Source organism: Oncorhynchus gorbuscha, linkage group LG16 (assembly GCF_021184085.1).
Source record: "Oncorhynchus gorbuscha isolate QuinsamMale2020 ecotype Even-year linkage group LG16, OgorEven_v1.0, whole genome shotgun sequence".
NCBI lineage: Eukaryota > Metazoa > Chordata > Actinopteri > Salmoniformes > Salmonidae > Oncorhynchus > Oncorhynchus gorbuscha.
This window is the reverse complement of record NC_060188.1, coordinates 20,365,308-20,388,842: the sequence shown is the minus strand read 5'-3', so window position 1 is coordinate 20,388,842 and position 23,535 is coordinate 20,365,308. Positions and strand designations below refer to the sequence as shown.

Here is a 23,535-nt window from a genome sequence, read left to right as displayed (position 1 = left end):
GTGGGCATGATCTGTTGACAATTGTAATTCAAACCCAACCCTCATTTACTCGTGACGCACTGAGATTCCAAACAAGACAGATTTTATAACCAAATGATCCGATTTACACTTTTTAGTCAATTTTGACACTGGAATAAATGTTTCTGACTCTGTTTTCAAAGGGATTCGTTGATTTTTGTTTTGTTTTAGGGGCAGTCGCTCTTTAATGTGTTTCCACGTATACAGATATAGCTAGATCAAAGCCTGTACTCTGCAAGGGAACGCCATATTCCCTTTGTAGTTGCCTCTGCAGCATCCAAGACGAAGATGGCAGGGATGAGCTGGAAGCTAGAGCGAGCAGCAATCAAAAATGTGGAATAACCCAGAATAGAAGCTTGCGCTTTTAAAAGCGCAGTGTGCTACCCCTTCTCCCCCCCCCCCCCCCCCCCCCCCCCCCCCCCCCCCCCCCAGTGCATTATTAATCCAGGGTTATTTATAACCGACATTTTTTGCAGGCAGACTTTGTTCTGTCACTGCTTGTGTCTAATCTCTGCTGGGAGCGAGAGAGCGAGAGTGAAGAGGGAGAGAAGAGTGTTGGGGTGCTCTGAAAATGGTGGAGAAGAAGGAAAGGGTTGCAGGTGTAGGGAGAGTGCTGTTGGCTCTAGCTATAGATGGAAGCCCAGAAGCAGATGTAGGCTATACTATGATGCAGCCATTTTGATGGATGAGAGTGAAAACAGAGGGGTTCCTCAGAAGGAAAATGTACAGTATCAATTGAAAATGTACTTATTGCATGAAAAGCCGCAACTTGAAACTAATTGAAGCGTTTTACAAGAAGACCAAAAGACACTTACTTACTGACAGGTTTATTGGGGCTCCCGAGTGGCGCAGGGGTCTAAGGCACTACAGACCCTGGTTCCAGGTTGTATCACAATCTGCTGTGATTGAGAGTCCGATAGGGCGGTGCACAATTGGCCGGGGTAAATTGGTATGCCCACAATTGGTAGGGTTTGGCCGGGGTAGGTCATCATTGTAAATAAGAATTTGGTCTTAACTGACTTGCCTAGTTAAATAAAAATAAAAGTGCCAATGTCAAACACAGCAGGGGTTCCCACTAGATCCCCTGGAGTCTAAAATGCTAGTGCATCCGCTTAGCAGCAGCGTGCTCGCCTATTGGCTGACTTTAATGGATTGCATAATTCATGACGGCAACAAAATTATCTCATTGATATTTTGGTCGCTGATTGGATGGATCAAAGAAGTCTTACACAGGGGACAGGGGGGCACACTGGATGTCAAACTCGTTCCACCCTTATTGTACTCCTGCTATGCTCTCCTGGCTTGTAGCTCTCCTCTGCTCCATCCTTGTCTGGCTAGGGCCTAATTCATATGATCATTTGATTAGGAAGAAAGATTTCCTCTGGCCCTCTCTCCAGAAGACTCACATCCTCCATGAAAAAGGGGCAGATGAGGCACAGTCCATGCCTTTGTGTGACAGCGTCTCGTATAACTAACGGCTTTGAGTGGAGGTTTAAAATGACGCCCAGCTCCGGAAAAGAGTGAGTGGTTGGCATAATTAGGTGACACAAAGCTCGCAGTGGAGTGTGTAAGCTAGAATACTCCCTTGGGCGATTAATCTTTCTGTCTTAATTGGGAAAACTTTGGTTTTTGTACATAAAGGCTGTGGCAAACCAGCACAGCCATCTACTAGTCTTCCTCTTCCCAATGATGGCACACAAAATAAAGCATTTAAATAGACATTTTTATTCAGTCAATTGCACTGCACTGTAAGGCCTCATCAGTCGTAAGAGTGTTGAGCATAGTTTCAATATTAGGTCTACTCGTGTTGCCTGTTGGCAAAGGCAGGGGCACTGAGTGAATACAGTATGTTTTGATTTTTTATCACAGACTAGATATAGGGCTTTTGCTAAGTAAACATTGAGCTAGCCCTAAATCCTGCGTACTTTTTCTCCATCTCCCTCTAACGTGTGTGTATATAATATGCCCTTTATGAAAACCGCCACCATCACGGGGGGGGGGGTGCTATTTTTAGACTCCTTTCCAGGTGATTACTGTAATCAGTCAAATATAATCTGAGTAAATTTGAGTGCTCTGTTTCCTGTCCCTCCCCCAGGGTATCTACCCTTTCATTGATTAGGCCTAGTTGGCTTCCTTGTCCAGAAATGTCCCTCCCACCTCTTCCTCCGTTTCTGCCTTGAAACCCCACACAAGTGTTAGGCAATACCCTAGTTTATTTTTAACGAGGAAGTACCCCCACCCCGTGCCTCTTTTTTTTTTTCATGTTGTCAGGTTGCGAACACTGGTTTTTTGTTATGTTTTTTGTTGTTGTTTTGTACTCTTTAAATTCTGAGGTATCTGTTTCTCCAAGAGCATCCTCCCTGCTTTCTGTAATTATTGTTTAAGGACTCTGTTTGGGTTTGTTTCCCTGTCAATCATTGGCTCATTGGTGAAATTAGCATTATGACAACATCTTTAATTAAATCAAAAACCTTTAATGCAATTGCATACAGAAGTTGACAACAGGAACATAACTCATGTTTCCGGGTAAGTTCTGCATCAAAGAAAAGGTCCCATGTTATTTTATTAAACCCAAAGTCCAGCCCTTGAAGATGTCACTGCCTACGTTACCTTTTACTCATGAGACCAAAACCATGCCTACTCAACACTAAAACTCTTTTTATATAGCTATCTAAAAGCTTAGCAGTAAATGTCCAAGTTGATTTATAGTGGAATGTCTAACTCATTTCTTAGAACTCAGCGCAGTGTAAGAGACGTCTTCACAGTCACACATTTCTCAGAGGGGTCTCTTTTTATAAGAGGCAAAGAGACCAGAAAACAACTGTGGAACAATACTAAACCTCTATAATGAACATATATTGTTAATCTGTAGGCTAGGACCCTATAAATGTAAGGAGGGCAGGGTCTTATAACTCACCCCACCTTCATTTTCATTGTATATAGACTTGTTTATACTGTATTATTGACTTTGTTTGTTTTACTCCATGTGTAACACTGTGTCGTATCTGTCGAACTGCTTTGCTTTATCTTGGCCAGGTCGCAATTGTAAATGAGAACTTGTTCTCAACTTGCCTACCTGGTTAAATAAAGGTGAAATAAAATAAATAACAATTTAATACAACATAAACATAATCAATTATTATAATACATCAAACATTTGGTACAGGCCCTATCATGACCCCTAGGTGAACCCCCTTCAACTCGTGTGGCAAAGAATAGAGCTTTGTTGTAAACTAACTTAGAAATTACAGTACGTCTCTGGTTCGATTGTAGAATTCTTAGAGGAATATTGATTTTTTTTTTTTTTTTAAAATTTAGAATAAGGTGAGCACAAGCATAATTTAAACAATTCCTGGTGGATCCTGTTACAGGATAGGGGGTGTATGCGAAGGCCATTTAGTTATTTTTGTCATAATATTTATAAATGGATTGCTTAATCATGGACCATGCCATTTAAAGTGTGTGTACATTTTCATTGGTGACGTCTGCAGACACAGTCAAATTGCATCCATTTCGGTGTGTCTCGTCACTGGTTTAATTGGATATGACCACAAATATAGTTTTTAGGGACCTGGAAATACATTTGGCATTGTCTCCATGTCTCTCAGCCACCTCCTGGCTGGCCCAAGTCCTCACTAATCACAGGGCCACCAACAGCTTCACCCAGATGACTGGGCTGTTCCTCCTCTCCTCTCTGCCCTAGCCTCCTCCCTCCCACCCTCTCTTTTCCTGTCAACACAAAAACAGGGCCAAGGATTTTACAAGCAACTTTTTGCCTCATTTAAAACGAGAGGTCATATTATTTTTATTTTCTTGGCTGTTCAAACTGACATTTTTAATGTCCCATTTCTGACCAAAAATAGTCTGTTGGTTCCTGTTATCTTTCACTTCCCTCCATTTTTTTTTTGTTGCTTTTTTGTTTTTGTCTGGTTTGTTTCTTTTGAAGTAGACTTCTGAACCAATGTTGAACCCAGAGGTTTAGCAACCGCCTGTCTAGGACAAGGTGGTGGAGTTCTTGGATGAGAAATTAACGCCTCAAGCATATTATCACCTCGATAATCAATTGGGCTAGGAAGAAATGTATTATTCATCTATAATTAACCATGCAGCACCTCCATAGAGTTTTTTTGTTGCTGCAGAGTTAAAGCCACACCTGTTTGGCACATAGCTGATTTGCTATGGGACTGATGGTAGGTCCTTCCGCCTCAGATGCAACTCCCCTGTGAGTTCTCCTGGCGGCTGTTCCCTCGTTTGATAATTTGGTCCGATCATCAAAAGTATCATTTCTCAGACTGCCTCTGCTCACTGTCTCGAAACGGAGTGGAGCAGGCAACACCAAATGATTCCCTTTGAATGCACAGTCAGACAGTGTTATTAAAGTCTTTTGTGTGTCTACAAATTCATTGAGGATTTGAACACTGCAAAGGAGCCCAATACCTCTGTGCACATTGCACCACTCTGACAACAACCAATCATGTCGCACCAATATTGGTGTAATTTTTATTTCATTTTTTTTTATTTAACCTTTTATTTAACCAGGTAGGCTGGCCAAGATGAAAGCCAACACACAGTTACACATGGAATAAACAAACATACAGTTGAGAATTTAACAAAGTCTATATACAGCATGTGCAAATGAGGTAAGATAAGGGAGTTAAGCAATATTCATTATTGGTCATTGGTCATTATTGACATATAGATTTCAGATTTGTAATATATATTTTTTTAACGGAAGGCCTCGTGACTATCATTTGGAATACCTGGTACATTGCAATAGGCACGCTCCCTTTAGCTCATTCATTCAATGCCTTCTTCCCCCATATTCTCTTTGACTGAGGTGTTTTGGGTGATCGATGTTAAGCTCATTTGGTTGGCTGGCACCCAACTAAAGCTTTCCTGGTGACTTAAAGGGACAACATGATGTCAAATGGCACACACACACACACACACACACACACACACACACACACACACACACACACACACACACACACACACACACACACACACACACACACACTTGTCTGGAAGGTTCTATTTAGAAGCTGACTGATAAAGGATAGTAATCTTATTTGGAATAAGCCGAAAGCTTCCGCCAGACCACCAACAGAGCTATTGGATCATTACCCTGTTAACTCTGCACGTTCCAATCAGCAAGCTCTAAGGTGAAAATCCTGCCTAATGCTGACATACAATGTGAATGTACACCGAGTATACCAAACATTAAGAACACCTTCCAAATATTCAGTTGCAAGTATGCTATTCTCTGGTCTACCTCGGAGGCCTAATCCCAAAGTCCTCCAACCCCTAAGCCTCTGGCCTTAAGTACTAGAGGCAAGCTGCTATTGTGATTTACAACTGTTATTCCACTTTACCGTTATCAATATCCATTTTATTTTCCCTGCATTAGCATTTTTACAATCCTTATGGGTAGTGGCTGACTTAGGACTTAACTTAATCGCTTGTAGAACAAACAAAAAACAGATTTAAGTAGAAATAAATAAAAATAATAGATTTAAGTATTTGTTTAGCAGACGCTTTTACCAAAGCGAAAGTCATTCGTTTTTGCATTTTGATAAAGGCCTCCCTCTGAAGCACAGTTATACCTACTAATTTACCATCCAGCCTGGCATAGCTATCCTACTCCACACTCACCTGGGAGGGAGAGCAAGAGGAAAGGGTGTGGAGGTGGTGATAGATGAAAAAAGGGAGACTGAGGAATGAAGGACAATGGGGAAGGTTCAGTTCCAGGGCAGGCTTACTTACATTGATACAGTTCAAATTGTATGAAATTTAGTTTCAAAGCATGCTGTTACAGCCGCACTCAGCAAACACCAAAAAACAGAGATGTCATAAACAGATGACATACATTGATTCGGACCCTAGTGATGGGGGGGGGGGGAGAATGAGTGTTAGTTACATATCACAATATATTATATCGATATTTCTACCTGCACCAAAACACAGGTATTTTTTTATCCTATAGCTTGTTTTCCATCTTTTTAAATAGTGATCTAACATGTTTTCAGCACTGACTGATCAAAATGAGTTTTTTTCATGCTCTCTCTTCTATCTGCAGCAGTTGTATAGGGTGGGCTGCACCAACATGGATTAACTCTTAAACTGGCTTGAATCAAGATTTATCATTTAATCTTGTTGCACAGTTTTTCAACCTAGTTTTAAATGAATCATAGTTACATTTAATCTTAAACTAAGTTTAATTTGGACTTTTTTAAAACTATATCAAATGTAATGTTGCTCCATTGTTTTAAAATAAATGTTAAACTTAGTTTAAGGATTAAATCAAAACTACCACAGGAGAAGGTTTAAGTTAATCAAATGTCAGTATGTGCTTTATTTTCAGTAAGATACAAACATGATTAAAAAAAATGTATCACTCAACTAGCTGGCTCACTCTTTGACTGTGGCAGGTAGTCTAGCTGCTATGAGCTTTGGGCCAGTAACCCGAGCCAACTAGATGAGAAAATCTGTCTGCGCCCTTGAGCAAGGCACTTAACCCGCATTGCTTCTGTAAGTCGCTCTGGATAACAACGTCACCTAAATGACTAAAGTGTCAAATGTAAATGTTAATGTATTTAATCATTAGCCTGAAGTGAAAACTCACTATGCTTGCTAGCTAACAAACTAGCAATGACCCGTGCTGGTTTGTTTTTGTAGAAATAGAATGTATTGCTATAGTAAATCCATTATAACACGGGTCACTGGTCATTGGGTACGTTCGTAAATTCACTCTGGCTATCTGGTATCTTTTTTGTGTTTTTATTAAGATCCCCATTAGCTGTTGCTAAAGCAGCAGCTACTCTTCCTGGGGTCCACACAAAACATGACACAATACAGAATGACATAATGCAGAACATCATTAGACAAGAACAGCTCAAGGACAGAACTACATATATACATTTTTAATAAGGCACATGCAGCCTAAATATCAATGCATACACACAAACTATCTAGGTCAAATATGGGCGAGGCGTTGTGCCGGGAGATGTTTTTTGAAACTAGGTTTGCTTTTTATTTGAGCACTATGAGATGGAAGTTCCATGCAATAAGGGCTCTATAATACTGTCTTTTTTTCTTGGATTTGGGGACTATGAAAAGACCACTGGTGGTGTGTGTCAGAGCTTTGTGTAGGTTGACTGCAAACAATTTGGGATTTTCAACACATTAATGTTTCTTATAAAAAGAAGTAATTCAGTCAGTCTCTCCTCAACTCTTAGCCAAGAGAGACTGACATGCATAGTATTTTTATCAGCCCTCTGATTACAATTAAGAGCAAAAATGTGCCCCTCTGTTCTGGGCCAGCTGCAGCTTAACTACATCTTTCCTTGTAGCACTGGACCACACGACTGGACAATAATCAAGATTAGACTAAACTAGAGTCTGCAGAACTTGCTTTTTGGAGTGTGGTGTCAAAAAAGCAGAGCATCTCTTTATTACGGCCAGACCTCTCCCCTTCTTTACAACCATTGAATCTATATGTTTTGACCATGACAGTTTACAATCTAAGGTAACGCAAAGTAATTTAGCCTCTTCAACTTGTTCAACAGCCACACCATTCATTACCAGATTCAGCTGTGGTCTAGCACCTTAAGGAATGATTTGTACCAAATACAATGCTCTTAGTTTTAGAGATGTTCAGGATTACTGGCCACCCATTCCAAAACAGACCAACTCAGACTACAAGGGTTTCAATGATTTCATTAGCTGTGGTTGCTGATGCATATATGGTTGAATCATCATACATGGACACACATGCTATGTTTAAAGCCAGTGGCAGGTCATTGGTAAAAATATTAGAGGGCCTAGAGCTGCCCTGCGGAAACAGAGCACTTGTCTGATTGTGCCAGAGCACAGAATAACTGATGAATTTACACTCAACACCCGTTGAATATAGCCGGTGTCTGTAAACGTGGGCAAAAAGCATAATTACATTTTTGCCAGCAGCACAGTCACCAACGCTTTAGATAACAACATGAAAACAGCCTAACCAGCTCTGTTAGGGTGAGTAAAATGGTCAGAGGTGCTATCTCATTTGTGTCTGGAAGTAGCTAGCAAGCTAGCCAACATTAGCCAGTTACCTTGGGTGCTTGAGTGCCGTTGTGAGGTCAGAACGCTCGGATCAACCCTACTCCTCGGCCAGAGCGTCCAGTGTGTGCTCTGGGTGCTCCGAGAGTGAAACGCTCTGAATTTCTGATTGCCCAGAGTGCATACTCTGGCACTCCGGATTGGATTTCTGATTGCCCAGAGTGCATACTCTGGCACTCCGGATTGGATTTCTGATTGCCCAGAGTGCATACTCTGGCACTCCGGATTGGATTTCTGATTGCCCAGAGTGCATACTCTGGCACTCCGGATTGGATTTCTGATTGCCCAGAGTGCATACTCTGGCACTCCGGATTGGATTTCTGATTGCCCAGAGTGCATACTCTGGCACTCCGGATTGGATTTCTGATTGCCCAGAGTGCATACTCTGGCACTCCGGATTGATTTCTGATTGCCCAGAGTGCATACTCTGGCACTCCGGATTGATTTCTGATTGCCCAGAGTGCATACTCTGGCACTCCGATTGGATTTCTGATTGCCCAGAGTGCATACTCTGGCACTCCGGATTGATTTCTGATTGCCCAGAGTGCATACTCTGGCACTCGGATTGGATTTCTGATTGCCCAGAGTGCATACTCTGGCACTCCGGATTGATTTCTGATTGCCCAGAGTGCATACTCTGGCACTCCGGATTGATTTCTGATTGCCCAGAGTGCATACTCTGGCACTCCGGATTGGATTTCTGATTGCCCAGAGTGCATACTCTGGCACTCCGGATTGGATTTCTGATTGCCCAGAGTGCATACTCTGGCACTCCGGATTGGATTTCTGATTGCCCAGAGTGCATACTCTGGCACTCTGGATTGGATTTATGATTGCCCAGTTTAGTGATTTATTAACTCTGGCACTCTGCTAAATGGCATTTATTATTATTATTATTGCCCAGAGTGATGGTGCTGGCAACATCATCTTAATTATAAACCTGGCACTCTGATTGGATTTATGAACACTCCTGTAGTTTAGTGATTTATTAACATGACTAAGTCGCTTTGGATAAAAGCGTCTGCTAAATGGCTATTATTATTATTATTTAAAAAGTAGATGGTGCAAAACATCATCTTAATTATAAACCTAGTTACAAACTCTAGATTAGGTGTAATCACGAGTGAGTGAGTGAGTGAGTGAGTGAGTGAGTGAGTGAGTGAGTGAGTGAGTGAGTGAGTGAGTGAGTGAGTGAGTGAGTGAGTGAGTGAGTGAGTGAGTGAGTGAGTGAGTGAGTGAGTGAGTGAGTGAGTGAGTGAGTGAGTGAGTGAATATATATACACTGCTCAAAAAAATAAAGGGAACACTAAAATAACACATCCTAGATCTGAATGAATGAAATATTCTTATTAAATACTTTTTTCTTTACATAGTTGAATGTGCTGACAACAAAATCACATACATTTGATTTCCATTGATCATTTTTATCTACCCATGGAGGTCTGGATTTGGAGTCACACTCAAAATTAAAGTGGAAAACCACACTACAGGCTGATCCAACTTTGATGTAATGTCCTTAAAACAAGTCAAAATGGGGCTCAGTAGTGTGTGTGTGGCCTCCACGTGACTGTATGACCTCCCTACAATGCCTGGGCATGCTCTTGATGAGGTGGCAGATGGTCTCCTGAGGGACCTCCCAGCATCCGCCAACTCCTGGACAGTCTGTGGTGCAACGTGGCGTTGGTGGATGGAGCGAGACATGATGTGCTCAATTGGATTCAGGTCTGGGGAACGGGCGGGCCAGTTCATAGCATCAATACCTTCCTCTTGCAGGAACTGCTGACACACTTCAGCCACATTGTCTTGCATTAGGAGGAACCCAGGGCCAACCGCACCAGCATATGGTCTTACAAGGGGTCTGAGGATCTCATTTCGGTACCTAATGGCAGTCGGGCTACCTCTGGCGAGCACATGGAGGGCTGTGCGGCCCACCAAAGAAATGCCACACCATGACTGACCCACCGCCAAACCGGTCATGCTGGAGGATGTTGCAGGCAGCAGAACTTTCGCCACGGCGTCTCCAGACTCTGTCACATGTGCTCAGTGTGAACCTGCTTTCATCTGTGAAGAGGACAGGGCGCCAGTAGCGAAATTGCCAATCTTGGTGTTCTCTGGCAAATGCCAAACGTCCTGCACGGTGTTGGGCTGTAAGCACAACCCCCAACTGTGGACGTCGGGCCCTCATACCACCCTCATGGAGTCTGTTTCTGACCGTTTGAGCAGACACATGCACATTTGCGGCCTGCTGGAGGTCATTTTGCAGGGCTCTGACAGTGCTCCTCCTGCTCCTCCTTGCACAAAGGCGGAGGTAGCGGTCCTGCGCTGGGTTGTTGCCCTCCTACGGCCTCCTCCACGTCTCCTGATGTACTGGCCTGTTTCCTGGTAGCGCCTCCATACTCTGGACACTATGCTGACAGACACAGCAAACCTTCTTGCCACAGCTCGCATTGATGTGCCATCCTGGATGAACTGCACTACCTGAGCCACTTGGAGTCCACAACCCACATGTCTCATGCTACCACTAGAGTGAAAGCACTGCCAGCATTCAAAAGAGACCAAAACATCAGCCAGGAAGCATAGGAACTGAGAAGTTGCTAATTGCCTATAATTTCCACCTGTTGTCTTGCATTTGCACAACCGCATGTGAAATGTATTGTCAATCAGTGTTGCTTCCTTAATGGACAGTTTGATTTCACAGAAGTGTGATTGACTTGGAGTACATTGTGTTGTTTAAGTGTTCCCTTTATTTTTTTGAGCCGTGTATATCGTGAGAATCACAATACTTATCAGCACCTAAGTGTTGTGAATGTCCCTGGCAATTTCCAGCCTTATCTGACCCTAGATTACTTTTTATAGATTATATATTTTATATATATATATCTTCAACGACATGCAACTGGAAAAATAACTGGTTTAGTTCTCCGGGCTTAGAGGTCCACTCATAGATGCCATTGCATTCAGAATCAAACTCACAAAGCAGTGCTTGTGCTTTTCAGCTAGTGCTAGCTGCTCCCTCAGTCTCCCATTTATTTTTTCCACAGGAGTTAGCCTATCTCTTCTCTCTCATTATCTGGTCACTGAGTGACTTAACCATCTGTGACACTGAATCGGTGCCTTCTCATTAGGTCCTAGTTTGCAGCTGGGATCAAATACTCTACATCCACCAATGCACTGGCGGCAGTCAACCTCTTTACCCTTGACCATTGTTGCAGACTGAGTGTTTCTCTGCCTGCCCACTAATCTCTTCCATTGTTTTTTTTCTGCATTTGTTTGAGATGTTAAACCTTACAGCGTCTTGTCTTACTCAGTTCTGACCCTGCACCAATGTCAAGCCTTGTGGCCATTGAGGGTTAATGGAAGGGGAAACAAATGGTTGGTGGAAACTGTCAGGTGCATTGGAAGCCAACTTTTGGCACATAGCCCCTTCCAATCCCTGATTTCCCTGCCGATTTTTAAGGGGAGGTCGAAAACCGTAGTGGCCCTTGCCAGGTGGCTGTGCTTGCCAGGTGGCTGTGCATGCCAGGTGGCTGTGCATGCCAGGTGGCTGTGCTTGTCTGTTTGGCAGCAGCGCTTGCCCCAGTGGCTTTGTGGCTTTGGGATGCTGTGCATCGTTGCCAGCTCTGTGCTTAATGTATCAGAGACAAAGCTCCCGGAGTGTCGTAGAGTGCCCTGGCTCTGCCCTCGTCCCGGTCTTGGCTCTGCCCTCGTCCCGGTCTTGGCACTGCCCTCGTCCCGGTCTTGGCACTGCCCTCGTCCCGGTCTGGGCTCTGCCCTCGTCCCGGTCTGGGCTCTGCCCTCGTCCCGGTCTGGGCTCTGCCCTCGTCCCGGTCTGGGCTCTGCCCTCGTCCCGGTCTGGGCTCTGCCTACTGTGGTCCTCCCAGGTTATATAATGGTGTGCTCTCTCTGTATCGATTGTCACCTTGGCTATTTTTAGCAAGGTCTGCTCCCATCCCTACCGTTCAATACTGTCTCCTATTGAGCAAAATGCATACACCGACACAATAGTATAGAGTTACCTAGCGTGATATAGACAGATGGATTCCTTGTAATCCATGGCGATAACATGTGCCATACAAAATGAATAACTAGTAAACCATGATTGATTCATCAGCTGATGAAGTGATGACTCTGCGTAACACGAACAGTCGCACGGAAACACTCCAAGACGCTCCTTCAGTCATTTAAGTATGTCCTGTATAAACGTGTATATACTGTGATGAGTTGTTCAGTAACTACATAAGCACTCACACACTTCTGTGGAATCATACTTTTAAAATAGTACACTTAAAAACTCTTAAGTGTTCTAAATACAACATGCACCCTTCCAACTTTTGCCAGCAGAGAGAAGAACAGGCCCCAAACTTTATTCCTCCTGCTGTGTGTACTGTACGACAGTAGTTTGTCCAACTCCACTGAACTCTGTCATCGTGGTGGAATTATGCAATGGCCCCAGAGAGCGCTAGCATGCCAAACATTATTGAACTCCTGGTCTGATTTCTGAAAGCAGCTATACACTGAAAGATGGACCGGGTCAGTCTATTAGATGGGACATATTTGTCCTTTATAGAAACTGGTTGTCACTGCAATGAATGTCTCTCCTAACCTACTCAGTGTGCCCTTGTTGACTTCACTCAGTGAGATACAGTAGATCTGTGCCAAGCCACATGGCTAAAATACATATGTATTATGTTAGAAATGACATTTAGCTTACAGTTTGACGATCAAAGGGAATTACTTCTCAGCCCTTGAACTTTAACCTCACCGTTTCAGCAGTATCTGAAGATGTTTGGTTTCTGATTGGTGAAAAAAAAGCCTATATTAAACTGTTGAACTTTGTCTTTATTTGACCACCATTTAACAAACTATTTTCTTCTTTGTCTGCTCCTCTCCTTTCCCCTGTCAACCTCGCTTCTATCTTTTTGCCCTCCTTTACTCTTCATTTCCTTCTGTCTCCTTCCCACTCTCTCTGCTCTCCACCCCTTCCTCCATCTAGCTGTGGAGGTGAAGACAACTCTCCCCTCGGGGATGCAGAGCCCTGTGGGCGGCAGTGAGCAGGGTGTTGGAGGTGGTCCCGTGGACCTGAGGACAGATCCCAGGCTGGGACCCCTGGGCGGAGGAGTGGACCCAGCCATGAGGGAGCAGCAACTGCAGCATGAACTGCTCCTCCTCAAGCAGCAGCAGGAGCTTCAGAAACAGCTTCTCTTCGCTGAGTTCCAGAAGCAGCATGAGGTGCTGACACGTCAGCATGAGGTTCAGCTGCAGGAGCACCTGAAGGTAACTGGGATCCACTTTAGGAAGGCTGGTGGGTGGGGGGGCAAGAGGTGGGGTTAGAAACGTCTTTAGCCACACGCCACTGGACCGGTCAGTTTGAGCTTCATTTGACATCCCCTCTCTCTGGCTTTCCTTCCCCCTGGCGTCGCTGCAGCAGCAGCAGGAGATCCTGGCGGCTAAGCGGCAGCAGGAGCTGGAGCAGAAGAGGAAGCTGGAGCAGCAGAGGCATGAGGAGCTGGAGAAACAGAGGCTGGAGCAGCAGCTCCTCATGCTACGTAACAAGGAGAAGGGCAAAGAGAGTGAGTAGTACACAGAAGTCACACACTGAGCAGTATATATCTGGTGTATGAGGAGAAGCTTTCAGGAAGTGAAAACAGATGACATATCTACTGTATATTCAATCACACTTTTACTTAGTGATACAGTGCTGCTGTTATTGCTCTAGTTTAGAGCAATAGATCCTCCTATCCTCTAGATCCTCCTACTCCATAGCTGTTGGTCTATGTTAGCGTTATAATAGCTTTGTGTTGTGATGGTTTGTTCCGGAAGGTGCCATTGCCAGTACGGAGGTGAAGCTGAAGCTCCAGGAGTTCCTCCTAAACAAAAAAGAGCCTGGCACACCTGGCGGACTAAACCATTCCTTCCCCCAGAAATGCTGGTGAGCCTAACTATCAACATCTAATTTGAGTTCTGAGGCTGGCTAACGTTAGCTGGCAGACTGGCCAAGAGCCATGGAAGTTACTGGTTAACGAATATGGAGGAAGGGCTATACCTTTGCTAGGAATCTTCGAGCTTCTACACTGATGCATTGACCCGGCGTGAACTGTTAAAAATACTTAACTCCAGAGAGTGGTATGTCTTGTTTACCTTCCTCAGCGGGTGTCATGCCAAATGGATAGAGGTTTTAATCTAGTCAGCGAATGTCTTGTCTACACCACAAGTAGTATCAACTGATGCTGGTATCTTAACTGTTATCGCTTCATCAGGGGGGCCCACCACACCTCTCTGGACCCCAACTCCCCCCCTCAGAGTAACACTCCGGGAACGCCGCCCTCCTACAAACTGCCCCCACTACTGGGGTCCTACGAGGGCAGGGACGATTTCCCTCTCCGGAAAACTGGTGAGTGGATGCACTGTGTGTGTGGTTGCATGTCTGCATTACTTTGAAGCACCTACGTGTGTGTGTGTCTGTGTGTCTGTGTGTCTGTGTGTGTAGTGTTTCTCATTTTCTGGTATGAGTCAGAATGAGTCACCGCAGCAGTGTTTGTGAAGACTGGTGGGCAATAGCTACATACATACACACTCACTCATGTAGATAATTAAGCCCACCCACAGACAAGCCAATGGGGTGGTTCACTAAATGGAGATTGGAGGCTTTCCAATGAACATGTTTTAGTCCAGCAGTAAACTTAATCTGGGTCTGAGAAGCTGACCCATGACACATGCTTAAATATATGCTTGCTGTGTCTATATCCTGAAGGATCCCATGTATCTAATTATATTGCTTGTTGTTTGGTATTGTTTCCATAGACTTGTTAGCTTGTGCTTACTGGGACTTATGACCAGTGGAAAGCACCACTATTGGGTGCTAATTAAATTAAACCCGGGGCTTTTGCTTAATTGCCCCAATTCCTTTTTTTTTCTCTCCCTCCTTATTGGTTCATTTGGATCCCCATTAGCTTTTGCCAAAGCAGCAGGTATTCTTCCTGGGGTCCAATCTCTGCTTTATTTACTTCCATTAGTCTAATTTGGTCTGTTGTTCATTGCATCAACAATGGGCTGAAAAAGCAGTTGCGAGAAGGAGGGGTTAGTTGCAAATGGACATTTATTTCAGTCTTAGTGTCCCTAGTCAATAAGATATATAAATATCCTCATTTGGAGCCGTCCATAGTACTTTTGGATATGAGCTGTTTGTTTATGGTTTCTGTTGTATGACTTTTTGATTTAAACTCACTACTTTATCGCTCTCCTGTCGCTTTCTCGCTTGCTCTCCTGTCGCTTGCTCTCCTGTCGCTTGCTCTCCTGTCGCTTGCTCTCCTGTCGCTTGCTCTCCTGTCGCTTGCTCTCCTGTCGCTTGCTCTCCTGTCGCTTGCTCTCCTGTCGCTTGCTCTCCTGTCGCTTGCTCTCCTGTCGCTTGCTCTCCTGTCGCGCTCTCTCTCCTGTCGCGCTCTCGCTCGCTCGCTCTCCTGTCGCTTTCTCGCTCGCTCGCTCTCCTGTCGCTTTCTCGCTCGCTCGCTCTCCTGTCGCTTTCTCGCTCGCTCGCTCTCCTGTCGCTTTCTCGCTCGCTCGCTCTCCTGTCGCTTTCTCGCTCGCTCGCTCTCCTGTCGCTTTCTCTCCTGTCGCTTTCTCGCTCCCTCTCGCTGTCGCTCTCGCTCGCTCGCTCTCCTGTCGCTTTCTCGCTCGCTCTCCGCTTTCTCGCTCTCGCTGCTCGCTCTCCTGTCGCTTTCTCGCTCGCTCTCTCTCCTTTCTCGCTCGCTTTCTGTCGCTTTCTCGCTCTCGCTCTCCTGTCGCGCTTTCTCGCTCGCTCGCTCTCCTGTCGCTTTCTCGCTCGCTCGCTCTCCTGTCGCTTTCTCGCTCGCTCGCTCTCCTGTCGCTTTCTCGCTCGCTCGCTCTCCTGTCGCTTTCTCGCTCGCTCGCTCTCCTGTCGCTTTCTCGCTCGCTCGCTCTCCTGTCGCTTTCTCGCTCGCTCGCTCTCCTGTCGCTTTCTCGCTCGCTCGCTCTCCTGTCGCTTTCTCGCTCGCTCGCTCTCCTGTCGCTTTCTCGCTCGCTCGCTCTCCTGTCGCTTTCTCGCTCGCTCGCTCTCCTGTCGCTTTCTCGCTCGCTCGCTCTCCTGTCGCTTTCTCGCTCGCTCGCTCTCCTGTCGCTTACTCGCTCGCTCTCCTGTCGCTTTCTCGCTCGCTCGCTCTCCTGTCGCTTTCTCGCTCGCTCGCTCTCCTGTCGCTTTCTCGCTCGCTCGCTCTCCTGTCGCTTTCTCGCTCGCTCGCTCTCCTGTCGCTTTCTCGCTCGCTCGCTCTCCTGTCGCTTTCTCGCTCGCTCGCTCTCCTGTCGCTTTCTCGCTCGCTCGCTCTCCTGTCGCTTTCCTGTCGCTTTCGCTCGCTCTCCTGTCGCTTTCTCGCTCGCTCGCTCTCCTGTCGCTTTCTCGCTCGCTCGCTCTCCTGTCGCTTTCTCGCTCGCTCTCCTGCTCTCCTGTCGCTTTCTCGCTCGCTCGCTCTCCTGTCGCTTTCTCGCTCGCTCGCTCTCCTGTCGCTTTCTCGCTCGCTCGCTCTCCTGTCGCTTTCTCGCTTTCTCCTGTCGCTTTCTCGCTCGCTCGCTCTCCTGTCGCTTTCTCGCTCGCTCGCTCTCCTGTCGCTTTCTCGCTCGCTCGCTCTCCTGTCGCTTTCTCGCTCGCTTTCGCTCTCCTGTCGCTTTCTCGCTCGCTCGCTCTCCTGTCGCTTTCTCGCTCGCTCGCTCTCCTGTCGCTTTCTCGCTCGCTCGCTCTCCTGTCGCTTTCTCGCTCGCTCGCTCTCCTCCTTTCTCGCTCGCTCGCTTCCTGTCGCTTTCTCGCTCGCTCTCCTGTCGCTTTCTCGCTCGCTCGCTCTCCTGTCTCTCGCTCTCCTGTCGCTTTCTCGCTCGCTCGCTCTCCTGTCGCTTTCTCGCTCGCTCGCTCTCCTGTCGCTTTCTCGCTCGCTCGCTCTCCTGTCGCTTTCTCGCTCGCTCGCTCTCCTGTCGCTTTCTCGCTCGCTCGCTCTCCTGTCGCTTTCTCGCTCTCCTGCTCGCTCGCTCTCCTGTCGCTTTCTCGCTCGCTGTCGCTTTCTCCTCGCTCGCTCCTCTCGCTCGCTCGCTCTCCTGTCGCTTTCTCGCTCGCTCGCTCTCCTGTCGCTTTCTCGCTCGCTCGCTCTCCTGTCGCTTTCTTCTCGCTCGCTCGCTCTCCTGTCGCTTTCTCGCTCTCCTGCTCGCTCTCCTGTCGCTTTCTCGCTCGCTCGCTCGCTCTCCTGTCGCTTTCTCGCTCTCCTGTCTCGCTCGCTCGCTCTCTCCTGTCGCTTTCTCGCTCGCTCTCTCTCCTGTCGCTTTCTCTCGCTCGCTCGCTCTCCTGTCGCTTTCTCGCTCGCTCTCTCCTGTCGCTTTCTCGCTCGCTCTCCCTGTCGCTTTCTCGCTCGCTCGCTCGCTCTCCTGTCGCTTTCTCGCTCGCTCGCTCTCCCTGTCGCTTTCTCGCTCGCTCGCTCTCCTGTCGCTTTCTCGCTCGCTCGCTCTCCTGTCGCTTTCTCGCTCGCTCGCTCGCGCTTTCTCCTGCTCGCTCTCCTGTCGCTCGCTCGCTCGCTCTCCTGTCGCTTTCTCGCTCGCTCGCTCGCTCGCTTTCGCTCGCTCTCTCTGTCGCTTTCTCGCTCGCTCGCTCTCCTGTCTTTCTCGCTCGCTCGCTCTCCTGTCGCTTTCTCGCTCGCTCGCTCTCCTGTCGCTTTCTCGCTCGCTCGCTCTCTCTCCTGCTTTCTCGCTCGCTCGCTCTCCTGCTCTCTCTGCTCGCTTTCGCTCGCTCGCTCGCTCTCCTGTCGCTTTCTCGCTCGCTCGCTCTCCTGTCGCTTTCTCGCTCGCTCGCTCGCTCTCCTGTCGCTTGCTCGCTCGCTCTCCTGTCGCTTGCTCGCTCGCTCTCCTGTCGCTTTCTCGCTCGCTCTCCTGTCGCTTTCTCGCTCGCTCTCCTGTCGCTCTCGCTCGCTCGCTCGCTCGCCTGTCGCTTGCTCGCTCGCTCGCTCTCCTGTCGCTTGCTCGCTCGCTCGCTCTCCTGTCGCTTGCTCGCTCGCTCGCTCTCCTGCTCGCTTGCTCGCTCGCTCGCTCTCCTGTCGCTTGCTCGCTCGCTCGCTCGCTCTCCTGCTCGCTCTCGCTCGCTCGCTCGCTCTCCTGTCGCTCGCTCGCTCGCTCGCTCCTGTCGCTCGCTCGCTCGCTCGCTCCTGTCGCTCGCTCGCTCGCTCGCTTTCTCGCTCGCCTCTCTCTCCTGTCGCTTTCTCGCTCGCTCTCTCTCCTGTCGCTTTCTCGCTCGCTCGCCCTCTCGCTCGCCCGCTCGCCCTCTCTCCTGTCGCTCTCTCGCTCGCCCTCTCTCCTGTCGCTCTCTCGCTCGCCCGCTCTCCTGTCGCTTTCTCGCTCGCTCGCTCGCCCGCTCTCCTGTCGCTCTCTCGCTCGCCCGCTCTCCTGTCGCTCTCTCGCTCGCCCGCTCTCCTGTCGCTCTCTCGCTCGCCCGCTCTCCTGTCGCTTTCTCGCTCGCTCGCTCTCCTGTCGCTTTCTCGCTCGCTCTCCTGTCGCTTTCTCGCTCGCTCGCTCTCCTGTCGCTTTCTCGCTCGCTCGCTCTCTCTCCTGCTCGCTCGCTCTCCTGTCGCTCGCTCTCTCGCTTTCTCGCTCTCCTGTCGCTTTCTCGCTCTCCTGTCGCTTTCTCGCTCGCTCTCTCTCGCCTATCTCTCTCCGACAGCCTCCGAGCCCAATCTGAAGGTGCGTTCGCGGTTAAAACAGAAGGTAGCTGAGAGGCGGAGCAGTCCTCTGCTGAGGAGGAAGGACGGGACAGTGATAAGCACCTTCAAAAAGAGAGCCATCGAGATCTCTGGTGAGAGCACACACACACCGTGCATTTACACTCTCATCCAATCATGCATTTACATACTCGCATACAAATACATTGTACACCCTTCAACTGGAATTCCACACCCTGTGCCATTTCATAGTTGTAAACCAACCCCAGTGAGAAGCATCCAGTTGGGTGAACCATAAACCATCTAAAGTCACACCCTACTTAACATAAAACCGTCATTTCAACACTGGCCTGATGGTAAAAGTAGACATCCGGAGGGGCCACGGCACTCTACAACTCAAGCTAATTTCCCAGAAGGACCTAGTTACATAACCCACTTAGTCTGGTTGGCTATATACACATGCCACACAGTGCCTTTCCAGACCTAGTACTGGAGCTAGCTACCGTATGTTAGGTTTAAGGGCTTGCCCTATTAGCCGTTTCCATGTCACGTGCAACTACTATGTAAACATAGGAGATCATATAAATGCTGGTTGTTCTCGAGACCACAACAGAAGCTATGCTTATAGAGGCTTCTGCTAATGAAAGCAGAAGCTTTTCTGGGACTAAATATAGGTGCTTATTGGAGACAAACTAAAATAGCAGGGACTATAGGGTAGGGTGTGGATTAATACGTAAGGCTTGAATAGGACAAAAGGGGATGGGTTTTGGGGGGGGGGTTAGCTGGCAGTGGAGCAGGGAGAAAGAGAACAGGGTTTTTGGGAATGTTCGGATTGGGACTAAAAATGTTGGCCTCTCGAAAGAGTCAAAGAAACGTTGGGAAGTCCTTTTTCCATGTATATGTTACCAATGATAGTCTATTCTGTTTCTACCTTTCTGTATACTCATAGAAAACAGCCTGATTTAACCTAGACATTTCTCTTCGCACATTTGTAGAGTTTGATGCAAGCTTGGAGAAAGGCTGTATCACACAGGAGTTTTGGCGGTGGTGTCTGTCTGCCTGGGATGCTGGGTTGGTTCTCTGTCTCTGAGTGGCCTGTTCCATTGTCATTGCAGTGTCCTCCATGTGCAGCAGTGCCCCTGGCTCTGGGCCCAGCTCGCCCAACAGCTCCAACAGCGCCATCGCAGAGAACGGCTCCAGCGGCTCTGTCCCCAACATTCACGCAGAGGTAAGAGAGGAGGGCTGTGGGAGGAATTCTACCTTCTATGGAACTTAACCCCTGAAATGTGTGTTGCTGTTCATCTGTGTTGATGCATTTTTGTAACACATCATGCAAAATCCATAACCTACTGCTTGGACAAAAGCTACCAGGGACCAACGGAGTGCATGTTTTATCAAATGTCTCATCACATTAGAAGCATTAGTATAAAAAGTGTTGCAAGACCGAGAGATGCAAATGGAACCCATTCTGATTGGGTAAGGGGGTACCTAGTCAATTGCACAACTGAATGCCTTCAACTGAAATGTGTCTTGCCCATTTAACCCAACCCCTCTGAATCAGAGTGATTGGTGGTTGCCTTAATCGACATCCACGTCTTCGGTGCCCAGGGAACAGTGGGATAACTGCCTAGCTCAGGGGCTGAACAACAGATTATTACCTTGTCAGCTCGGGGATTCGATCCAGCAACCTTTCGGTTACTGGCTGAACTCTCTAACCACTAGGCTACCTGGTGGTTTGGTTTAGTTTTTATCAACCCTGCTGTTAGTTATAGATCAAATGCAATGGGGACTTATGAGGAGTGTTACATGACTAGGTAGACTGTGTTCTTTAGGGCTAATAGTAGCTTATTCTTTATGCGTGTATGTTCATTGTGCTTGGCTGAATTGTAAACGAGGGCGAGAGGATAGTGGCTGACTGCAGTGAGTAAGGCCTGAAAATAAGCTTGGGTAGACTAGGGGGGGCGGAAGGTTGGTCTGATGCACACTGAGCATCAAGTGGCCCCAGGAACATCTTAACCTTGAGGGAGAGAAAGCGAGAGAGATGAGAAGGGGGATGTAGGAGGGAGAGCGAGCTTGCCATAGTGTTTTGAATGACTGCGATCCTCCATTTTGATAATAAAACCTGATCCATTGTTCATCATGTAAGATAAATATAGGCCTAGCTGCCTTAGCTATTTCATTGCAGAACATACTGTAAGTTCCCTGATCAGAACTACCAGTTCTTGTCCCTGGGACTTGAGTTTTTCCTGGTAGTCAGGCTACTTACAGAACAGCTGTAGCTGGAACACTAAAGCCCTCAGGTACTCGGTCTTACTCTCCATGTCTACCTCTTCAAATATCTGTTTTAGAAGACCTGTGTTTTAATGGATAAATGTGTTTTTTATTTGGTCGAACAAATCATTGAATTGTGTGTGTTCACAGGATTCATGATTTGAACTCAAATGAGCATTTTGTCCTCTCATTCAGAAAGCTCTCTCAACACTCAATTTACAGCCATCTTCCCCTTGCCATTTTATAACACCCAAAAATACTTCCTCTCTCTTCTCTCCAAAAGTAGGGCAAAAAAAATTTCCCTCCCGGAAAATACTTGATTACTGCCATTTCTCTTGAAGCGGAGAAACAGTCGACCACTGATGACATAGCAAGTGCCTTGTTAGCCTGCTGTGTGCAACTTTCCAAAATAGCCACCCCCATCAAGAACGTTATTGCGTCATCGCCGCCCCAGCAGATCCGGGCTGATAAATGGTCAGACGCACACAGAAAGGAGAGTGACATTGTTTTAACAACAAATAGGGCAGTTTGCCATGGATCAACACCTTGTTTGGGATGCATGGTGACTTTCTTAAAAACCTATTTTCCCTGTTTTTAAGTAGTGTTTCTGTTAATGACGTTATCGGGGGAAGACTAACTTATCAGTGAGAACCTGTGAAAAAGGCTGACACCCACCGGGGGGAGCTGAAAAAGAGACTGGCCCTTGTTGAGAAAGTCGAGGCAGGGAGAAATATGGCTGTGCCCGAATACCCATATTGCATTCTAAATAGTATGCTTTTTGTATTGTGCTTTAAAATCTAGGATGTAATAATCATTTAGGCTTTTCATAGAGTAAAAATCGCTGCACACTATTGAGGAAGAGACTCGTCTTTTTGCACTTGTGTTTGACAACAGCTGATAATCAGAATATGTTCTACTAAATTGAACGGCTGGCAGGGGAACAAGGGTGATCGGACATTTGATGCCTTCTCATAATGCGGGTGATTCCTCGATCCACCTCTATGCAGACGACACCATTCTGTAAACATCTGGCCCTTCTTTGGACACTGTATTAATAAACCTCCAGACGAGCTTCAACGCCATACAACTCTCCTTTCGTGGCCTCCAACTGCTCTTAAATGCTAGTAAAACTAAATGCATGCTCTTCAACTGATCGCTGCCCGCACCCTCCCGACTTGCATCACTACTCTGGACGGTTCTGACTTAGAACATGTGGACAACTACAAATACCTATGTGTCTGGCAAGACTGTAAACTCTCCTTCCAGACTCATTAAACATCTCCAATCCAAAATGAAATCTAGAATTGGCTTCCTATTTCGCAACAAAGCCTTCTATCACAGTGCCATCCGTTTTGTCACCACCAACCACTGCCACCTGTATGCCACATTCGTCACCAGACCCACTGGCTCCAGGTCATCTATAAGTCTCTGCCAGGTAAAGCCCCGCCTTATCTCAGCTCACTGGTCACCATAGCAGCACCCACTCTTAACATGCGCTCCAGCAGGTATATCTCACTGGTCATCCCCAAAGCCAACACCTCCTTTGGCTGCCTTTCCTTCCAATTCTCTGCTTCCAATGACTCCAGTTGGAGACTTATATCTCCCTCACTAACTTTAAGCATCAGCTATCTGAGCAGCTTACCGATCGCTGCAGCTGTACACAGCCCATCTGTAAGTAGCCCATCCAATCTACCTCCCTCATCCGCACATTGTTTTTATTAACTTTTTTTTTGCTCTTTTCAGTATTTTTACTTGTACATCTGCACATCTCACGCCATTGTTTAATTGCAAAATTGTAATTACTTTGTTACTATGGCCTATTTATTGCTTACCTCCTTACGCCATTTGCACACACTGTATATAGACTTTTCTCTTGTGTTATTGACTGTTTGTTTATCCCATGTGTAACTGTGTTTGTCACACTGCTTTGCTTTATCTTGACCAGGTCGCAGTTGTAAACGAGAACTTGTTCTCAACTGGCCTACCTGGTTAGAGAAAAAAAGGGGAGTCTATATACAATGTGTGCAAAAGGCATGAGGAGGTAGGCGAATAATTACAATATTGCAGATTAACAATGGAGTGATAAATGATCATGTACAGGTAGAGATATTGTTGTGCAAAAGAGCAGAAAAGTAAATAAATAAAAACTGTGGGGATGAGGTAGGTGAAAATGGGTGTGCTATTTACCAATAGATTATGTACAGCTGCAGCGATCGGTTAGCTGCTCAGCTAGCTGATGTTTGAAGTTGGTGAGGGAGATAAGTCTCCAACTTCAGCGATTTTTGCAATTCGTTCCAGTCACAGGCAGCAGAGTACTGGAACGAAAGGCGGCCGAATGAGGTGTTGGCTTTAGGGATGATCAATGAGATACACCTGCTGGAGCGCGTGCTACGGATGGGTGTTGCCATCGTGACCAGTGAGCTGAGATAAGGCGGAGCTT

General features: G+C 46.9%; 1 protein-coding gene across 8 annotated transcripts in view; it reads left to right on the top strand.

Moving 5' to 3' along the window:
• LOC124000833 (histone deacetylase 5-like) overlaps positions 1-23,535 on the top strand; it is a 91,246-nt gene that overhangs the window by 43,912 nt on the left and 23,799 nt on the right. For 6 of the 8 annotated variants that reach the window (XM_046307482.1, XM_046307483.1, XM_046307477.1 and 3 more), the window contains 6 exons: positions 13,118-13,398; positions 13,538-13,694; positions 13,945-14,053; positions 14,382-14,515; positions 18,827-18,958; positions 19,940-20,052. In XM_046307482.1, coding sequence (XP_046163438.1) covers positions 13,150-13,398; positions 13,538-13,694; positions 13,945-14,053; positions 14,382-14,515; positions 18,827-18,958; positions 19,940-20,052 — 894 coding nt within the window. In that variant the 5' untranslated portion in view covers positions 13,118-13,149. The remainder of the gene's footprint in view (positions 1-13,117; positions 13,399-13,537; positions 13,695-13,944; positions 14,054-14,381; positions 14,516-18,826; positions 18,959-19,939; positions 20,053-23,535) is intronic. The other 2 variants (XM_046307479.1, XM_046307478.1) reach the window with 1 other exon arrangement.